Source organism: Gobio gobio (assembly GCF_949357685.1).
Source record: "Gobio gobio genome assembly, chromosome: 5".
NCBI classification, from domain to species: domain Eukaryota; kingdom Metazoa; phylum Chordata; class Actinopteri; order Cypriniformes; family Gobionidae; genus Gobio; species Gobio gobio.
In genome coordinates, this window is record NC_137101.1 from 54,114,577 (window position 1) to 54,131,076 (window position 16,500).

Genomic DNA, 16,500 nt, shown 5'->3' on the forward strand with positions numbered 1-16,500 from the left:
TAAAATGAAGCGATTAACAATGTTCAGGAGATTACACATGATTTTCCACTTCTCTGGATATCAAATTACAGTTTGTGTACATGTTCATTCTTCTTCATTTCTAAACATCTTTTAAACCAACATCATTATAATGCAGCTTTTACTGTTGCTAAAGGAAAATAAATAGCATTATAATGTGAGTGATATTTGCTGGTAGCTATATCTATAGCTGGCTAAAATGTAGTTGTCTGTTTGCACACAATGGGCTTCATTCATTAAACGTTCGTAAATATATGAGCAAATTCTGAGTAATTTGCGCGTAAAGTGGACCTTTGCGAAAACTCCTCCAGATTCACAAACGCTTCGTATACCACGGATTCGGTAGTTAAAGGTGTGTATATTAATGAATTCGTTAATAGGACGCGCGTGCCCGCCCATGAGTTACAACTACAAATGACCTGCAGGAACGCTGTGGAATCTTCTGGCATACTTTCTCAGGTTTGGCTCCAATATTTTGCATAAATGCTAAAGAGACTAATTGACCATATGCCTAGCAATAAATATTAAATGATTGTGTGTCCACCAAAGCATTTTTAGCCGGATAAAAAACACCTGGTGCTCTTCTGAAAACGGCCAGCTGGTGGCGCTTGAATGCGATTTGCAGGGGCAGCGTTTTTCCAGCTGAGATACTTTGGTTGCTATGATACAGAATATCCATGGCAGTAATGTGTTACTAGTATCTCATTTTGAAGAATATTACTGAATATAAAAAATGCCGTAAAAATCAGTATTAACTTCTCCATTATTGTTGTTCAGTCCGTGTACCAGTGGGATGATTGGTCGGTGTAGTTTTTGTCCAGCCCTTCCTCCACTGTGATTGGATGGCTTGGTAAAAAGTGACAGTGACGAGCGCTGCCTATTACCCAACGTTGATTATCCAAGTTAAAAAAAATTATAATAAAAAAGAGGGGGCAAATCTACGCTTGAAATTATTATGGTTCATAGTGAATCAAAATGCAGTGTCATCAGTTTGCCCAAATTAGAACACAGAACGTTCAAATGTTTTACAGGGCTCCAGACTAACTTTTTGCCTTGGTTGCACTGGTGCGCCTAACTTTTTTATTTAGGTTCACACAAACAAAAATTTCCCTCGGCTCGCTTCACCTTTAACGCCACAATTTCAAGGTCACCTTTTTATCACACACCAATACATTTATATATATATTATTTAAACGACAAAATAATATATGCAGTTACACAGGAATTAAAATCAAGGGATACAATGCTTTGAACATTAATATTTTAAAACTACAGTTTAAACAAAGTGTTATAACTTAATTTAAAAGATAATGAAATAAACAATGAAATACAACTCATAATAAATAAAAATACGGAATTTTTAATTTCCTCTGCTCTTGCGAGATATATATATATATATATAATGCTTTGATGATTGTCATAATTCCAATTGAATTAAATACTTTGTGAAATGATTCATTGATTCAAATCGCGACTTGTGCAGTTCAAACAGTGTAAATGAAGGTGAACAAACAGTAACAACTCTCTCTCTGACCAGAGACTGAACTACTGAACTAGAGCTGATTGAGACTCTCAGAGATTTAGTTTTGAGTGTTTTTAGTCTAATCAGATGATTTAAAGTCCATTAACTCTCTCTGACTCACTTACCAGTGTCTGAACTACTGAACTAGAGCTGATTGAGACGCTTCCGGAGATTTAGTTAACGTTTATTTCTGTGATTATTCTCATCTTAAAGGTGGCGTTTATTAAAGTGGAGATTGAAGACATGAAGTTTGAAGAAACATTTGGAGGGAAACATGAAGAAACTGAGGAGCAAACAAAGATGGTGTTTATTAAAGAGGAGATTGAAGACCTGAAGATTGAAAATGTATTCAGTTTGAAAGATGAAGAAACTGAGGAACAAACAGGTTGGTTTCATTCTCAAAGCTCAACGCTTTTATTACGCTATTATTTTAGGGTGAACTAACCCTTTAAGTGAGGGTTTTGTACAGGTTTTTTTCAGCAGGGTTTTATTTAACACAAGGTAATTGTTTTGTTCAGGCTACGCTGTAAAAGTTTGTGCTGTAAAACACCAGTAAATACTGACAGCTGTCGTCGCCAGTAATTTACCGCTCTCCTACAGTCATCCTTTACTGTATGTTTCTGTAATAATACCATGAAAGGGAACTCATTTCAATCGGGGAAACCGATTGCCTTGAAACATTAGAATTTATGTAATTTATATGGTGTTAGTACTGTGAACTTGATTAATTGGAGTCCACTACAAAAAAAGAATATTCCCTAATATAGAAATAACCAAACACTTCAAAATCCAAATATTTTACTGTACTAATCTTTTTTTTAAAGGACCCCAACATTTTGCATACAGGACATGCAGTCCATCATACGAGCTGTTCCACTTTGCATCGTTTTCTGATATTTGTTTTTATTTATGACGTAGGGGTGTAACGGTACATGTATTCACCCAGAACCGCCACAGTTTGGTGCACACAGTCAGACGACCAATACAGTCAGTCACAGGCTGCTGCACTTGTGATAGTGCGCATGTTAACTGAGAGAGAGAATGAGCATTGAAGGACGACCGAATCCATGTTGCACGTTGTCTGGCTATCACCAGACCAAGCTCAATTTCAGATTGAACATTGGTCTGAGGAGTGCTATGTATTTTTTACTGCACTAGAGGCGTGATAAACGGGCATAATTCAAATGACTCTGTACGCAATTGGATAATCCTTAAACCAATCAGACCACAAGAGGCGTGATCAACGGGTCATTACGCTGAATTACCACTGGGTGTGAATTGCTCTCAAAAGCCCCATTGCCTCTTCTAAGGGCTGCAACTAGCAAATATTTTGATGATCAATTAGTTGGCCAACTATTTCTGGATAAATCGGATTAAAAGCCCAATTTGTTTTATTTTATTGACCAAACACACTATTCCACATGTAGCGTCTGGAGACTCTCTCTCATGGCATCAAAGTGATGAGTCATTTTGAGGAACATCAGAGACGCTTTTCTCTTCCACATATCTGCCTATAAATTAGTATCTCTGCTACAATGGCTCCAACAGGTCTGAGTTAAATGGCCTCACTGTCACCCTTTATGACCAGCAGAGGGAACACAGGCCGCACCGTTATCGCCCTTCTGGAACTTCAAACAGATTCCAATCTGTCCAAGCCCAACTCTCTTCCCCCTGGCCAGTAAGAGACTGGAAGACCCATTGCAACGCACGCACGCACGCACAGAAATGTACCCATTAAGCAGCGCCAGACTTTTTGCATTTAATGATGTACATCTTAATTATAATGCTTTTGTTATTTAAAATAAAATTAAATATTATGGTGAGAGAGATTAATATTTCATGTCAACATAACCTTGTACTGAAATCAATATCATGTGCACAAAGTCTCAATATAGATTTTGGTGGGCTTAATATGTACATTTACCCTAGTCACTGGTAAAATTATTTAATAGTTTATCACTTTCGACCAATAAGATTCAAGATTCAAGAGTTTTATTTGTCACATACACAGTTATATACACAATATACAACTGGCAGTGAAATGTAAACAGGTCCGCTCCATGGACAGTGCAAATAACAGTTACAAGAAATTAAAATAGAAATAGAATAAAATTAGAATAAAAAGTATTAACATAAGTAGAATTATAAATAAATCAAGTAAAAGATAAAAATAGGAAATAAGATAAAAATAAAAATATAAAAATAAAAATATAAAAATATAAAAAAATAAGTGGATATGATAAGTGAGATAAACTGTAGACTTAGAAATAAGTGGTTAACATAAATATATATATATGTATATATAAAGAAGTATAATGTGCAAGGTTTATTACAGGTTGTTACGCAGTAACAATAGGAAAGTAAAGTGCAGTGCAATGGCAGTATGTGGATGTTAATGTATAAACTGGATGTTTATGTGTGTGCGGGGGTGAAGTGAAGTCACGTGACTGAGTTCAGGAGTCTGATGGCCTGGGGGAAGAAACTCCTCCTGAGTCTTTCAGTCTTTGCCATCAGGCTACGGAAGCGCTTACCAGATGGCAGCAGGGTGAAGTGAGAGTTTGCAGGGTGATTAATGTCTCTGATGATTTTAGTAGCTCTACCTCTGCAGCGTTTGGTGTAGATGTCCTGCAGAGACGGGAGAGCTGAGCCTGAGATGCGCTCGGATAAGCGCACCACTCTTTGCAGGGCTTTGCAATCGTGACTGGTGCTGTTCCCGTACCACGCTGTGATGCACTGAGTCAGGACACTTTCTATCGCCCCTCGATAGAAAGTTTTCAGGATGGCTGGTGAAACCCTGAATTTCCTCAGCTGGCGCAGGTGGTACAGTCTTTGCCTGGCTTTTTTCACCTGTGTCTGGATGTGTGTAGTCCAGGTCAGATCCTCGGAGATGTTCACACCCAGGTATTTGAAGCTGCTCACTCTCTCTACCGGTGTCCCGCTGATCATGAGAGGGGAGTATGACCGATGCTGTCTCTTCCTGAAGTCCACAATCAGTTCTTTGGTCTTGTTAACATTCAGAGAGAGACAGTTGTCCTGGCACCATGATGTCAGTTGCTCCACTTCGTCCAAGTATGCCGTCTCATTGTTGTTGGAGATGAGACCCAGGACAACAGTATCATCAGCAAACTTGATGATCGAGGTGGAGCTGTGTGTGGACAAACAGTCATGGGTGTAGAGAGAGTAGAGCAGGGGACTCAGCACACAGCCCTGTGGAGCTCCAACACTCAGGGTGATGGATGTGGAGGTGAACTGGCCTACTCTCACCGCCTGGGGTCTGCCAGTGAGGAAATCTTCAATCCAGAGGCAGAGAGAAGAATTCAGGCCTAGATCCAGGAGTTTGTGTGTTAGCTTGATGGGAACTATGGTGTTAAAGGCTGAGCTATAGTCAATAAATAGCAGCCTGACATAGTTCCCACTTTTGCTGTCGATGTGAGTGAGGCAGGAGTGAAGGACGTGAGAGATGGCATCTTCAGTCGATCTATTGGGACGATAGGCAAACTGAAGAGGGTCCAAAGTGTCAGGAATGGAGGAGCAAATGTTGTTTTTAATGAGTCTCTCAAAGACCTTCATGACTAAAGATGTGAGAGCCACTGGACGATAGTCATTTAGGCAAGAGGGTTTACTGATCTTAGGTACAGGGATGATAGAGGATCGTTTGAAGGAGGTGGGGACAACAGATGTAGCAAGGGACTCGTTAAATATGGATGTAAAGAGCCCTGCGAGCTGATCAGCACAGGACCGCAGAACACGACCTGAAATACCATCCGGCCCAGCAGCTTTCCTGACATCCACACGTTTGAGTGCCCTCCGAACCTCGTCCTCCGAGACAGAGATCACGTGACCGTTGCTGCTCTGAGGGACTCTCTCTGACGCGTCACTCGCCGGAGTCGCGCTGCCGCGATTACCATCAAAGCGAGCGTAGAAAGAGTTTAACTCGTTCACCAGCAACGGATCAGCTCTCACCTCTGCAGAGGATTTAGTTCCAAAAGCACAGATGGTCCTCAGTCCCTGCCACATCCGCCGGGAGTCGTTGAGTTGGAAATGAGATTCCACTCTGTCTTTATAGCGGAGTTTTGCGGCTTTAACGGCGCGCCGGAGGGCGTAACATGAAGCTTTGTACTCCCTCATATCCCCCGTTTGGAGACCGGCATTGTACGCGATAGTGCGCGTGTTAACTGCAGTGCGGATTGAACTGTCCACCCACGGTTTCTGATTAGGGAAGGACGTTATAGTTATTGTTTGTGTGGCTTGCTCTGTCAGTGTGTTGATAAAGCAGAGCGCCACTTCTGTGAACTCGCTGACGTCTTCAGAACTCGCGCGGAACATGTCCCAGTCGACGTCATCAAGAGCTGCCTGTAGCGTGATCTCTGAATGGGATGACCAGCGTTTGACTTCCCTCCTCACCGGGGGCTCTTGAACGAGCCTTTGTTTATATTCCGGTGTGAGGAAAATGGCGGCATGGTCCGATTTGCCAAAAGCTGGCTGTGAACGAGCTTTGTAGGCGTTCTTAAACGGAGAGTAGCAATGATCCAGTGTGTTTGCTCCTCGTGTGGGACAGGAGACATGCTGGTGAAAGTTTGGCAATACTTTCTTTAGGTTAGCTTTGTTAAAATCACCCGCGACGATGAAAGCAGCGTCGGGGTGTTTGTTTATGAAGCCGCTGGTCACATCATGGAGGGCAGATAAAGCCAGCCCCGTGTCTGCCTGTGGTGGAATATAAACGGCAGTGGCGATGACCGAGGAAAACTCCCTCGGCAGGTAGAAAGGCCGGCACATGAGAGTTAAATGTTCCAAGTGAGGCGAGCAGGATCGCGAAAGAATGGAGATGTTCCTAGGATCGCACCATTTCTTGTTTATCATGAAACACACTCCACCGCCTTTAGATTTCCCGGCCTCGGCTGTTCTGTCCATCCGAAAAACAGAGAAGTTCTCGGACGGCGTCACGGCTGTATCCGGGACCGCTGGCGTGAGCCATGTTTCGGACAGACAATAGATGTTGCAGTCTCTCATGTCCCGTTGAAAACTTATCCTGGCTCTAAGATCGTCCATCTTATTCTCCAAGGATTGGACATTTGCGAGCAAAATGCTCGGGAGAGGAGGACTGAATGCTCTTTTTCTCAGTCTGTTGCGGATCCCAGCGCGTTTCCCGCGGTGTTTTTTGAATCTTCGCCGTCGACTCGAGTGGCCATTGTTCAATAAGTGGCATAGTTATGAAATGGATGTGGTGTGGTCAGAGGGAGGTGACAATCGGCAATGACAAAGTACATCGAGAGCGTTTGGAGAATATACGAGTACTTATGCTTTTAAATCGCTCTCGTGGTACATTGATGTCATAAACCGATCGGTCTGCACAGCAGCCTATAGTATAATCGTAATATTGAAACTCTTTGGTCATTTGAGCGAATTGCTAACGGTCTAATCAGATTCAATGATCTATGCTAAGCTATGCTAAAAGGGCTACAGCCAGACCCGGAGATCGGCTGAATGGATTCGAAAATGGTAAAACTCAACTGTTTAACTCTAGGGGAGACGGAAAATTAGCCTATTTTCAAAAATAGTGGAGTAAATGTCACATTTTGATGTCTGGGTGTACAACTCTGCATGTACATTACAACAACAAAAAAAACATCTCTGCATGTACATTACAAAAAAAAAAAAAACATCACCTTCTCTATCCAGATTTCAGAGGTGCCCGATTCAAATTTTTCCATTTCAGGGAACTTCTCAAATTCCTACCAAAGAAGTAGGATAAACATCTAACCGGTGTTTTTGAGAACTCATAAAACATTAATGTAGGGATGCAACAATCTATTGGCTAATAATGTCCACATCAGTATAATTTAACCCTTAATCGTCCCTTGGGGTCCAGCTGACCCCACTGGACTTTTCCTCCATTTTTTAAAAGTGTTCCCTTCATCTCAGGGCCATGAGACTTGGTGACTTTTCCTAGATAATCTATCTAAACATGCACAAAAATCTGGGCTTGATTTGGTTGTTCTAAAGGTGTGTAAAAAAAAAAATTACCGTTTAAGTCCCTCGGGGTCAGATTGACCCCACATTGAAAATGAATGGGAAAGTGTAAAAAATACATTTTTCACTTTTTTTGTCAAATATTTTTTACTAAATCCATTATAAATCTGAAAATTTCCACATTTATATCAAGGTCTGGTCCTAGAGCATAAACACAAAGTAGAACGAACTTTCTGTCTCATACACACACGCACACACACACAAACACACACATGTGTGTGACTGCAACAGAGAGCATTTTTATAGAAACTGGCAAATAAAATCAACAAAACTGGCATAAATCTGAAAGATTTTCATACATAAATGAAGTACTAATACTAGAGCACAAATGCAATATGGAACAAGCATGTTCACTCACACGCACACACACACAAACACAAACACACGTGTCTGGAGCATTTTTTTGGATTTTGGCAATGAATGGGAAAATGTAAAAAATGCTTTTTTTTTCACTTTGTTTGTAAAAAAAAATCAATTAAATCCAGTATAAATCTGAAAATGTCTACATTTATATCAAGATCTGGTCCTAGAGCATAAACACAAAGTGGAACGAACTTTCTGTCACACACACACACACACACACACACACACACACACACACACACACACACACACACACACACACACACACACACACACACACACACACACACACACACACACACACACACACACGTACGTGTGTGACTGCAACAGAGAGCATTTTTATAGAAACTGGCAAATAAAATAGACAAAACTGGCATAAATCTGAAAAAATTCCATACATAAATGAAGGACAAATACTAGAGCACAAATGCAACATGGAACAATCATGAGAAAGAGAGGGAAAAGGGCAAATAAAAGAAAGATGAAAGGCAGCTTAACTTTTGCATAACTTCCCTATGGACCTCTATTGGATAATGTGGTCATTGCACTCTCTTTCTCTTTAACTATAATTCCTAAAGTTTTTCCACAAACCTACAGATGGCGGTATTCTATCCCTAACACATAGAGCAATGTCCAAAAACTATTTATATTTATTTAAGATCATCATTCAAGTGATTTTTTCATAAAAAAATGAATTTTAATGAGCCAATTTATGACATAGTTAAGTATTTGTGCAGTAAATAGGTAAAAAACTACCAAATACCCACAAAAACACAGCATAAATGTATAGTTGAGAAGTAAATAAAAAAAATGATATATAGTTTTCCATGTAAAAAAATTATATTTCCTTATACAATCGCTCTGTAAAAGTTTGGGGTCTATCTGACCCCAAGGGACTCAAACGTAAACCCTACTTGAGGGCCGATTAAGGGTTAAACAAAAATTCCTTGATGACCTATTTAAGAGGAATCCTGAAATATGTTGAGGAGCAAATATTTAGTTAGTATTCAGTGGTTTCCAACAGTTTATAAGATGTAAACAAACATAAGCAAATCTTATTATAAAAGTACTTTTACTTACTATTAATGAGCTTTGATCCATAAAATAAATTAGATTTACATGAGGCTTTTCAGAATTCAGCCAATGTTAATGACAGTTAAAAATATCCAAGAAGTTAAGAAGTTAGCAAATTTAATTTAAGATTCAGAATAAAATTGTGAGTAAAAAAAACTCAAAAAAAAAAATCTATTTTTCTGTTTATAACTTGGACAAGTTACTCTGTAACATGGAAAACATGTTGATATGGAGATAATACAAGTTATTTACAGTTTTACAGTTGTGTAATCATTCATTTGGAACAAGGTAACCTGAAAGATGTCATTCTACATAATTGGATATCAGAATTGATGCATCCCTAAATTAATTTCATTTACACGTAAGTTTGGTTTGTGCAAGTTTAGTTGAATAAAATTCTTTCAACAAACAAATAAGAAAAACACAATCCCTCACATTTTCAGTTCGAATGTCCATAGAATTTTCTTGTAGAGACTTCTCCAAATCCTACAAAAGAAAAAGAAAAATATAACTTAAAGAACTTTAACCCTCTGGCTGTGTTCAAGTCATTTTGACCAAGAGAGGTTTCCTCTCCCCACCTCCCCCCATAAAAAAACAAAAACTACTAGTTAATCGGGCTGGGTATTGACACAAATTTCCCAATTCGGTTCAATTTCGATTCGATTTTCGATTTGTTTCGATTCAATTCAGTATCGATTATTTTGGATATGTATCAGGTATAATACATGGAAAATTCTCAAGAAAAACAAATTTCTGAACTAATGTTGTAAACTATGGGAGTCAGTTGATACTACATTAGCCTACTAATATTGAAGGTGAAAATTAACTGATTGTTATACAAACACTTAAAATGACACTAAATTATGTTTTTTTTTATAATAATAAGTTATAATATTAACTTTGCAATTACATAATCATAATTCCACTCCAATTAGTTTTTTGAAATATAAACATTTAAAGACATCAACTGCTCCCCGGGCGCCGCAGCAATATGGCTGCCCACTGCTCCGGGTGTGTGTTCACTACTGTGTGTGCTCAGTGTGTGCGCCGCCGTGCTCGGTCGCCGTTCAGGTCACTCCGCTAAGACTTTGCTTTTATTTATTATTCTACTCTCTTTTACTCTCTATTTTTTCCAACGGATCATCTGCTTTGATCTGTTACGACAGCAAAACACTTCTGGAAATTGGTTACCGCTACACTGACCTGTTTCAGGACACTTTCTCCAATCTTCCATCTGAGATTCGCCGGGACGCCGAGTTGAACAATGGCCACTCGAGTCGACGGCGAAGATTCAAAAAACACAGCGGGAAACGCGCTGGGATCCGCAACAGACTGAGAAAAAGAGCATTCAGTCCTCCTCTCCCGAGCATTTTGCTCGCAAATGTCCAATCCTTGGAGAATAAGATGGACGATCTTAGAGCCAGGATAAGTTTTCAACGGGACATGAGAGACTGCAACATCTATTGTCTGTCCGAAACATGGCTCACGCCAGCGGTCCCGGATACAGCCGTGACGCCGTCCGAGAACTTCTCTGTTTTTCGGATGGACAGAACAGCCGAGGCCGGGAAATCTAAAGGCGGTGGAGTGTGTTTCATGATAAACAAGAAATGGTGCGATCCTAGGAACGTCTCCATTCTTTCGCGATCCTGCTCGCCTCACTTGGAACATTTAACTATCATGTGCCGGCCTTTCTACCTGCCGAGGGAGTTTTCCTCGGTCATCACCACTGCCGTTTATATTCCACCACAAGCAGACACGGGGCTGGCTTTATCTGCCCTCCATGATGTGACCAGCGGCTTCATAAACAAACACCCCGACGCTGCTTTCATCGTCGCGGGTGATTTTAACAAAGCAAACCTAAAGAAAGTATTGCCAAACTTTCACCAGCATGTCTCCTGTCCCACACGAGGAGCAAACACACTGGATCATTGCTACTCTCCGTTTAAGAACGCCTACAAAGCTCGTTCACAGCCAGCTTTTGGCAAATCGGACCATGCCGCCATTTTCCTCACACCGGAATATAAACAAAGGCTCGTTCAAGAGCCCCCGGTGAGGAGGGAAGTCAAACGCTGGTCATCCCATTCAGAGATCACGCTACAGGCAGCTCTTGATGACGTCGACTGGGACATGTTCCGCGCGAGTTCTGAAGACGTCAGCGAGTTCACAGAAGTGGCGCTCTGCTTTATTAACACACTGACAGAGCAAGCCACACAAACAATAACTATAACGTCCTTCCCTAATCAGAAACCGTGGGTGGACAGTTCAATTCGCACTGCAGTAAACTCGCGCACCACCGCTTACAATGCCGGTCTCCTAACGGGGGATATGAGGGAGTACAAAGCGTCATGTTACGCCCTCCGGCGCGCCGTTAAAGCCGCAAAACTCCGCTATAAAGACCGAGTGGAATCTCATTTCCAACTCAACGACTCCCGGCGGATGTGGCAGGGACTAAGAACCATCTGTGCTTTTGGAACTAAATCCTCTGCAGAGGTGAGAGCTGATCCGTTACTGGTGAACGAGTTAAACTCTTTCTACGCTCGCTTTGATGGTAATCGCGGCAGCGCGACTCCGGCGAGTGACGCGTCAGAGAGAGTCCCTCAGAGCAGCAACGGTCACGTGATCTCTGTCTCGGAGGACGAGGTTCGGAGGGCACTCAAACGTGTGGATGTCAGGAAAGCTGCTGGGCCGGATGGTATTTCAGGTCGTGTTCTGCGGTCCTGTGCTGATCAGCTCGCAGGGCTCTTTACATCCATATTCAACGAGTCCCTTGCTACATCTGTTGTCCCCACCTCCTTCAAACGATCCTCCATCATCCCTGTACCTAAGATCAGTAAACCCTCTTGCCTAAATGACTATCGTCCAGTGGCTCTCACATCTTTAGTCATGAAGGTCTTTGAGAGACTCATTAAAAACAACATTTGCTCCTCCATTCCTGACACTTTGGACCCTCTTCAGTTTGCCTATCGTCCCAATAGATCGACTGAAGATGCCATTTCTCACGTCCTTCACTCCTGCCTCACTCACATCGACAGCAAAAGTGGGAACTATGTCAGGCTGCTATTTATTGACTATAGCTCAGCCTTTAACACCATAGTTCCCATTAAGCTAACACACAAACTCCTGGATCTAGGCCTGAATTCTTCTCTCTGCCTCTGGATAGAAGATTTCCTCACTGGCAGACCCCAGGCGGTGAGAGTAGGCCAGTTCACCTCCACCTCCATCACCCTGAGTGTTGGAGCTCCACAGGGCTGTGTGCTGAGTCCCCTGCTCTACTCTCTCTACACCCATGACTGTTTGTCCACACACAGCTCCACCTCGATCATCAAGTTTGCTGATGATACTGTTGTCCTGGGTCTCATCTCCAACAACAATGAGACGGCATACTTGGACGAAGTGGAGCAACTGACATCATGGTGCCAGGACAACTGTCTCTCTCTGAATGTTAACAAGACCAAAGAACTGATTGTGGACTTCAGGAAGAGACAGCATCGGTCATACTCCCCTCTCATGATCAGCGGGACACCGGTAGAGAGAGTGAGCAGCTTCAAATACCTGGGTGTGAACATCTCCGAGGATCTGACCTGGACTACACACATCCAGACACAGGTGAAAAAAGCCAGGCAAAGACTGTACCACCTGCGCCAGCTGAGGAAATTCAGGGTTTCACCAGCCATCCTGAAAACTTTCTATCGAGGGGCGATAGAAAGTGTCCTGACTCAGTGCATCACAGCGTGGTACGGGAACAGCACCAGTCACGACTGCAAAGCCCTGCAAAGAGTGGTGCGCTTATCCGAGCGCATCTCAGGCTCAGCTCTCCCGTCTCTGCAGGACATCTACACCAAACGCTGCAGAGGTAGAGCTACTAAAATCATCAGAGACATTAATCACCCTGCAAACTCTCACTTCACCCTGCTGCCATCTGGTAAGCGCTTCCGTAGCCTGATGGCAAAGACTGAAAGACTCAGGAGGAGTTTCTTCCCCCAGGCCATCAGACTCCTGAACTCAGTCACGTGACTCACTTCACCCCCGCACACACATAAACATCCAGTCTTTTAACATTAACATCCACATACTGCAATTGCACTGCACTTTACGTCCCTATTGTTACTGCGTAACAACCTGTAATAAACCTTGCACATTATACTTCTTTATATATACATATTATATATTTTATGTTAACCACTTATTTTTAAGTCTACAGTTTATCTCACTTATCATATCCACATATTTTTTATATTTTTATTTTTATCTTATTTCCTATTTTTATCTTAACTTGATTTATTTATAATTCTACTTATGTTAATACTTTTTATTCTAATTTTATTCTATTTCTATTTAATTTCTTGTAACTGTTATTTGCACTGTCCATGGAGCGGACCTGTTTACATTTCACTGCCAGTTGTATATTGTGTATATAACTGTGTATGTGACAAATAAAACTCTTGAATCTTGAATCTTGAATCTTGTGTGTGCACTTGGATGGGTTAAACGTAGAGCACAAATTCCAAGTATGGGTCACCATACTTGGCCACACTTCACTTCATTTACATTTGCGTGCTAAAATGTTTATTTCATTCAGTAACTAAAAACAGGATTGCCTAATCGATTCTTGGGATTTAATAATCAAAAATGTTTTGTAAAAGTGAGAATCGATAAAAAATTGAGAAATCTATATTTTTTTTACCCAGCCGTACTAGTTAATGTTATATAATTTAAGTAAACCTTACTGATTTTGCTCACAGGTTTTAATTATATATATATATATATATATATATATATAGAGAGATAGAGAGAGAGAGAGAGAGAGAGAGAGAGAGAGAGAGAGAGAGAGAGAGAGAGAGAGAGAGAACTCCTTACCTTTTCAGTCAAAAAGCAATTTGAGTTGTCGGCTTCTTGAGACCTCTCCAATTCCTGCAAGCCACAATGTATCTGGTGTTTTCAGAATGTATAAAAATTTAAAGTGACCAAAATTGCCACCTAAGACTTACCTCATCAGTTGATGTAAACGAAATGACATGGTCACCCTTGCATTACTTTATATGCATTGGAAGACACTGCAGAGAAAACAGCTAACAACCTCAAACAGGTGCATCTAATTTAGGATAATAAATGGAGTGGAGGTGGACATTTTAAAGGCAGACTAACAGGTCTTTGAGGGTCAGAATTCTAGCTGATAGACAGGAGTTCAAATACTTATTTGCAGCTGTATCATACAAATAAATCATACATTGTGATTTCTGGATTTTTTTTTTTTTTAGATTATGTCTCTCACAGTGGACATGCACATACGATGACAATTTCAGACCCCTCCATGATTTCTAAGTGGGAGAACTTGCAAAATAGCAGGGTGTTCAAATACTTATTTTCCTCACTGTTTATGCAGAATACCGTTTCCTTGAAAGGGTGTACATGGTCTGCAACAATGCTTAGGTAGGTGGTACATGTCAAAGTAACATCCACATGGATGGCAGGACCCAAGGTTTCCCAGCAGAACATTGCCCAAAGCATCACTGCCTCCGCCGGCTTGCCTTCTTCCCATAGTGCACCTCGTGCCATGTGTTCCCCAGGTAAACCACGCACCCGGCCATCCACGTGATGTAGAAGAACACGTGATTCATCAGACCCGACCACCCTCTTCCATTGCTCCGTGGTCCAGTTCTTATGCTCACGTGCCACTGTTGGTGCTTTCGGCGGTGGACAGGGGTCAGCATGGGCATCCTGACTGGTCTGCGGCAAGTGGGCCCAGGAGACTCTGGTGTATCTTCAGCTGATTCTTTATTGAGAAGATACTGTGTGGCGCTGCAGGCATAAAAGTCTGATGTACTCCAATCAGAGTGAATTTCTTTTTCAGTCTTCATTTAGGGGTAAAAAGAAGGTGCTCTTCAGGTATTTCAAAGGACAATATCATGGATAGGATATCAATCTCCCCCCATAAACTTCTGGGCCCTCTGCACTCTCTCCACCTTTCCCCCCGGTGTGATGCCCATGGGAATATGATCTAGTTGTATGTTGGTTTTATTGCTTTACATGTCTAAATGTTTTGTTGTGTGTTGCTTTGTGCCATTAAACTGGTGTTAATTTGCATTTGTCTCTTTTCACCTTAGACCTGACGGTGCTGAAAGAGGAGAGTGAAGCACTGAATCAAATGGAAGAGAAAGATCAATATGAGAATTTCATAACAGGAGAAAAAACTTTTAGTTTCTCACATGCTGAAAAGACACGAAAAAGGGGTGAAAAGAAGGGAACTAGAAGTAATTTCACCTGCCAACAGTGTGGAAACAGATTCACTCTAAAAACAAGCCTTAAGCGGCACATGAGAGTTCACAATGGAGATAAGCCTTACACTTGCCCTCAGTGTGGAAGGAGTTTCAACCGTCAAGAAAACCTTAAAGTCCACATGAGAGTTCACGCTGGAGAGAATCCTTTCACCTGCCAACATTGTGGAAGAAGTTTCAACCTAAAAGGAAACCTTAAAGTCCACATGAGAGTTCACACTGGAGAGAAGCCATTCATCTGCCAACAGTGTGGAAAGAGTTTCACTCAAAAAGCAAGTCTTAACAAGCACATGAGAGTTCATACTTTAGAGAAGCCTTACACCTGCCAACAGTGTGGAAAGAGTTTTGATCAACATAAAAACTTTAAAGTCCACATGAGAAGTCACTCTGGAGAGAAACTCTACACGTGTCCTCAGTGTGGAAAGTGTTTCACTAAAAAACATCACTTTGAAGAACACATAAGGACTCACACTGGAGAGAAGCCGTTCACCTGCCAACAGTGTGGAAAAAGTTTCAACCGAAAAGTAAGCCTTAACCGGCACATGAGAGTTCACACTGGAGAGAGCCTTTACATGTGGACACTGGGAAAATTTTTAGGTTTAAAATAGCCCTGGAGTGCCACATGAGTATTCACGCATGAGAGAACTGGTTTTATATATCATCAGTGTGGAATGAATTTCACAGACAGAAAACGCCTCATGTTTGAGAGACAATGTGCTGATTATTGTAACAGTATTAAATCACCTTAGAGGCCTGAATTCCTAAATAATGTCCAGTGACTGTGAGAGTAAATAAGCCAGAGTCAGAATTAGACTCAATGTATTGATTAGTCAAATGAAGTGCGAAAGAAGTTTCACCAACAAAGGGAATTTTTATCAGACTGGAAAAAAATTAAGATAGCAAAACGAAAAAAAATTTATAAATGTTTGCCTTTTTTAAAATGTATTTAACGATTTAAAACACAAGCATTGATGTTTTACCACAATTTTACAATAAAATTGATACATTGATAATTCATTTGTGTCAGGATTGCACAGAAATCATGCAGCAATAAAGTGGATTTTACCACTATTTCGAAAAGAGGTCTGAGCGCGGTTCATGTGATTTTGGCCCATATGTAAACACTCCAAACGATCTCGGACCACTTTAAAGCGAACCGAACCGAGACCATCTCGGGAGGTGGTCTGGGTACGGATCGATCTCATCATATGGCAC

At 41.2% G+C, this 16,500-nt stretch overlaps 1 protein-coding gene across 1 annotated transcript; it reads left to right on the forward strand.

Annotated features, from left to right (window-relative positions):
- The first annotated feature begins 1,759 nt into the window (after positions 1-1,759).
- Positions 1,760-16,186, forward strand: LOC307126437 (uncharacterized protein). The gene is made up of 2 exons (XM_079816942.1): positions 1,760-1,925; positions 15,115-16,186. Exons 1-2 carry the CDS (start codon positions 1,784-1,786, stop codon positions 15,891-15,893), a joined length of 921 nt encoding a protein of 306 aa, XP_079673068.1. The 5' UTR covers positions 1,760-1,783; the 3' UTR covers positions 15,894-16,186.
- The last annotated feature ends 314 nt before the right edge of the window (positions 16,187-16,500 follow it).

What these genes read in the sequence shown, in the direction of transcription:
- LOC307126437 (XM_079816942.1), top strand. Translation starts at nt 1,784, where the DNA reads ATGAAGTTTGAAGAAACATTTGGAGGGAAACATGAAGAAACTGAGGAG. An exon ending in AGAAACTGAGGAACAAACAG is followed by an intron (nt 1,926 to 15,114) that starts GTTGGTTTCATT and finishes TTTTCACCTTAG; the next exon opens with ACCTGACGGTGCTGAAAGAG.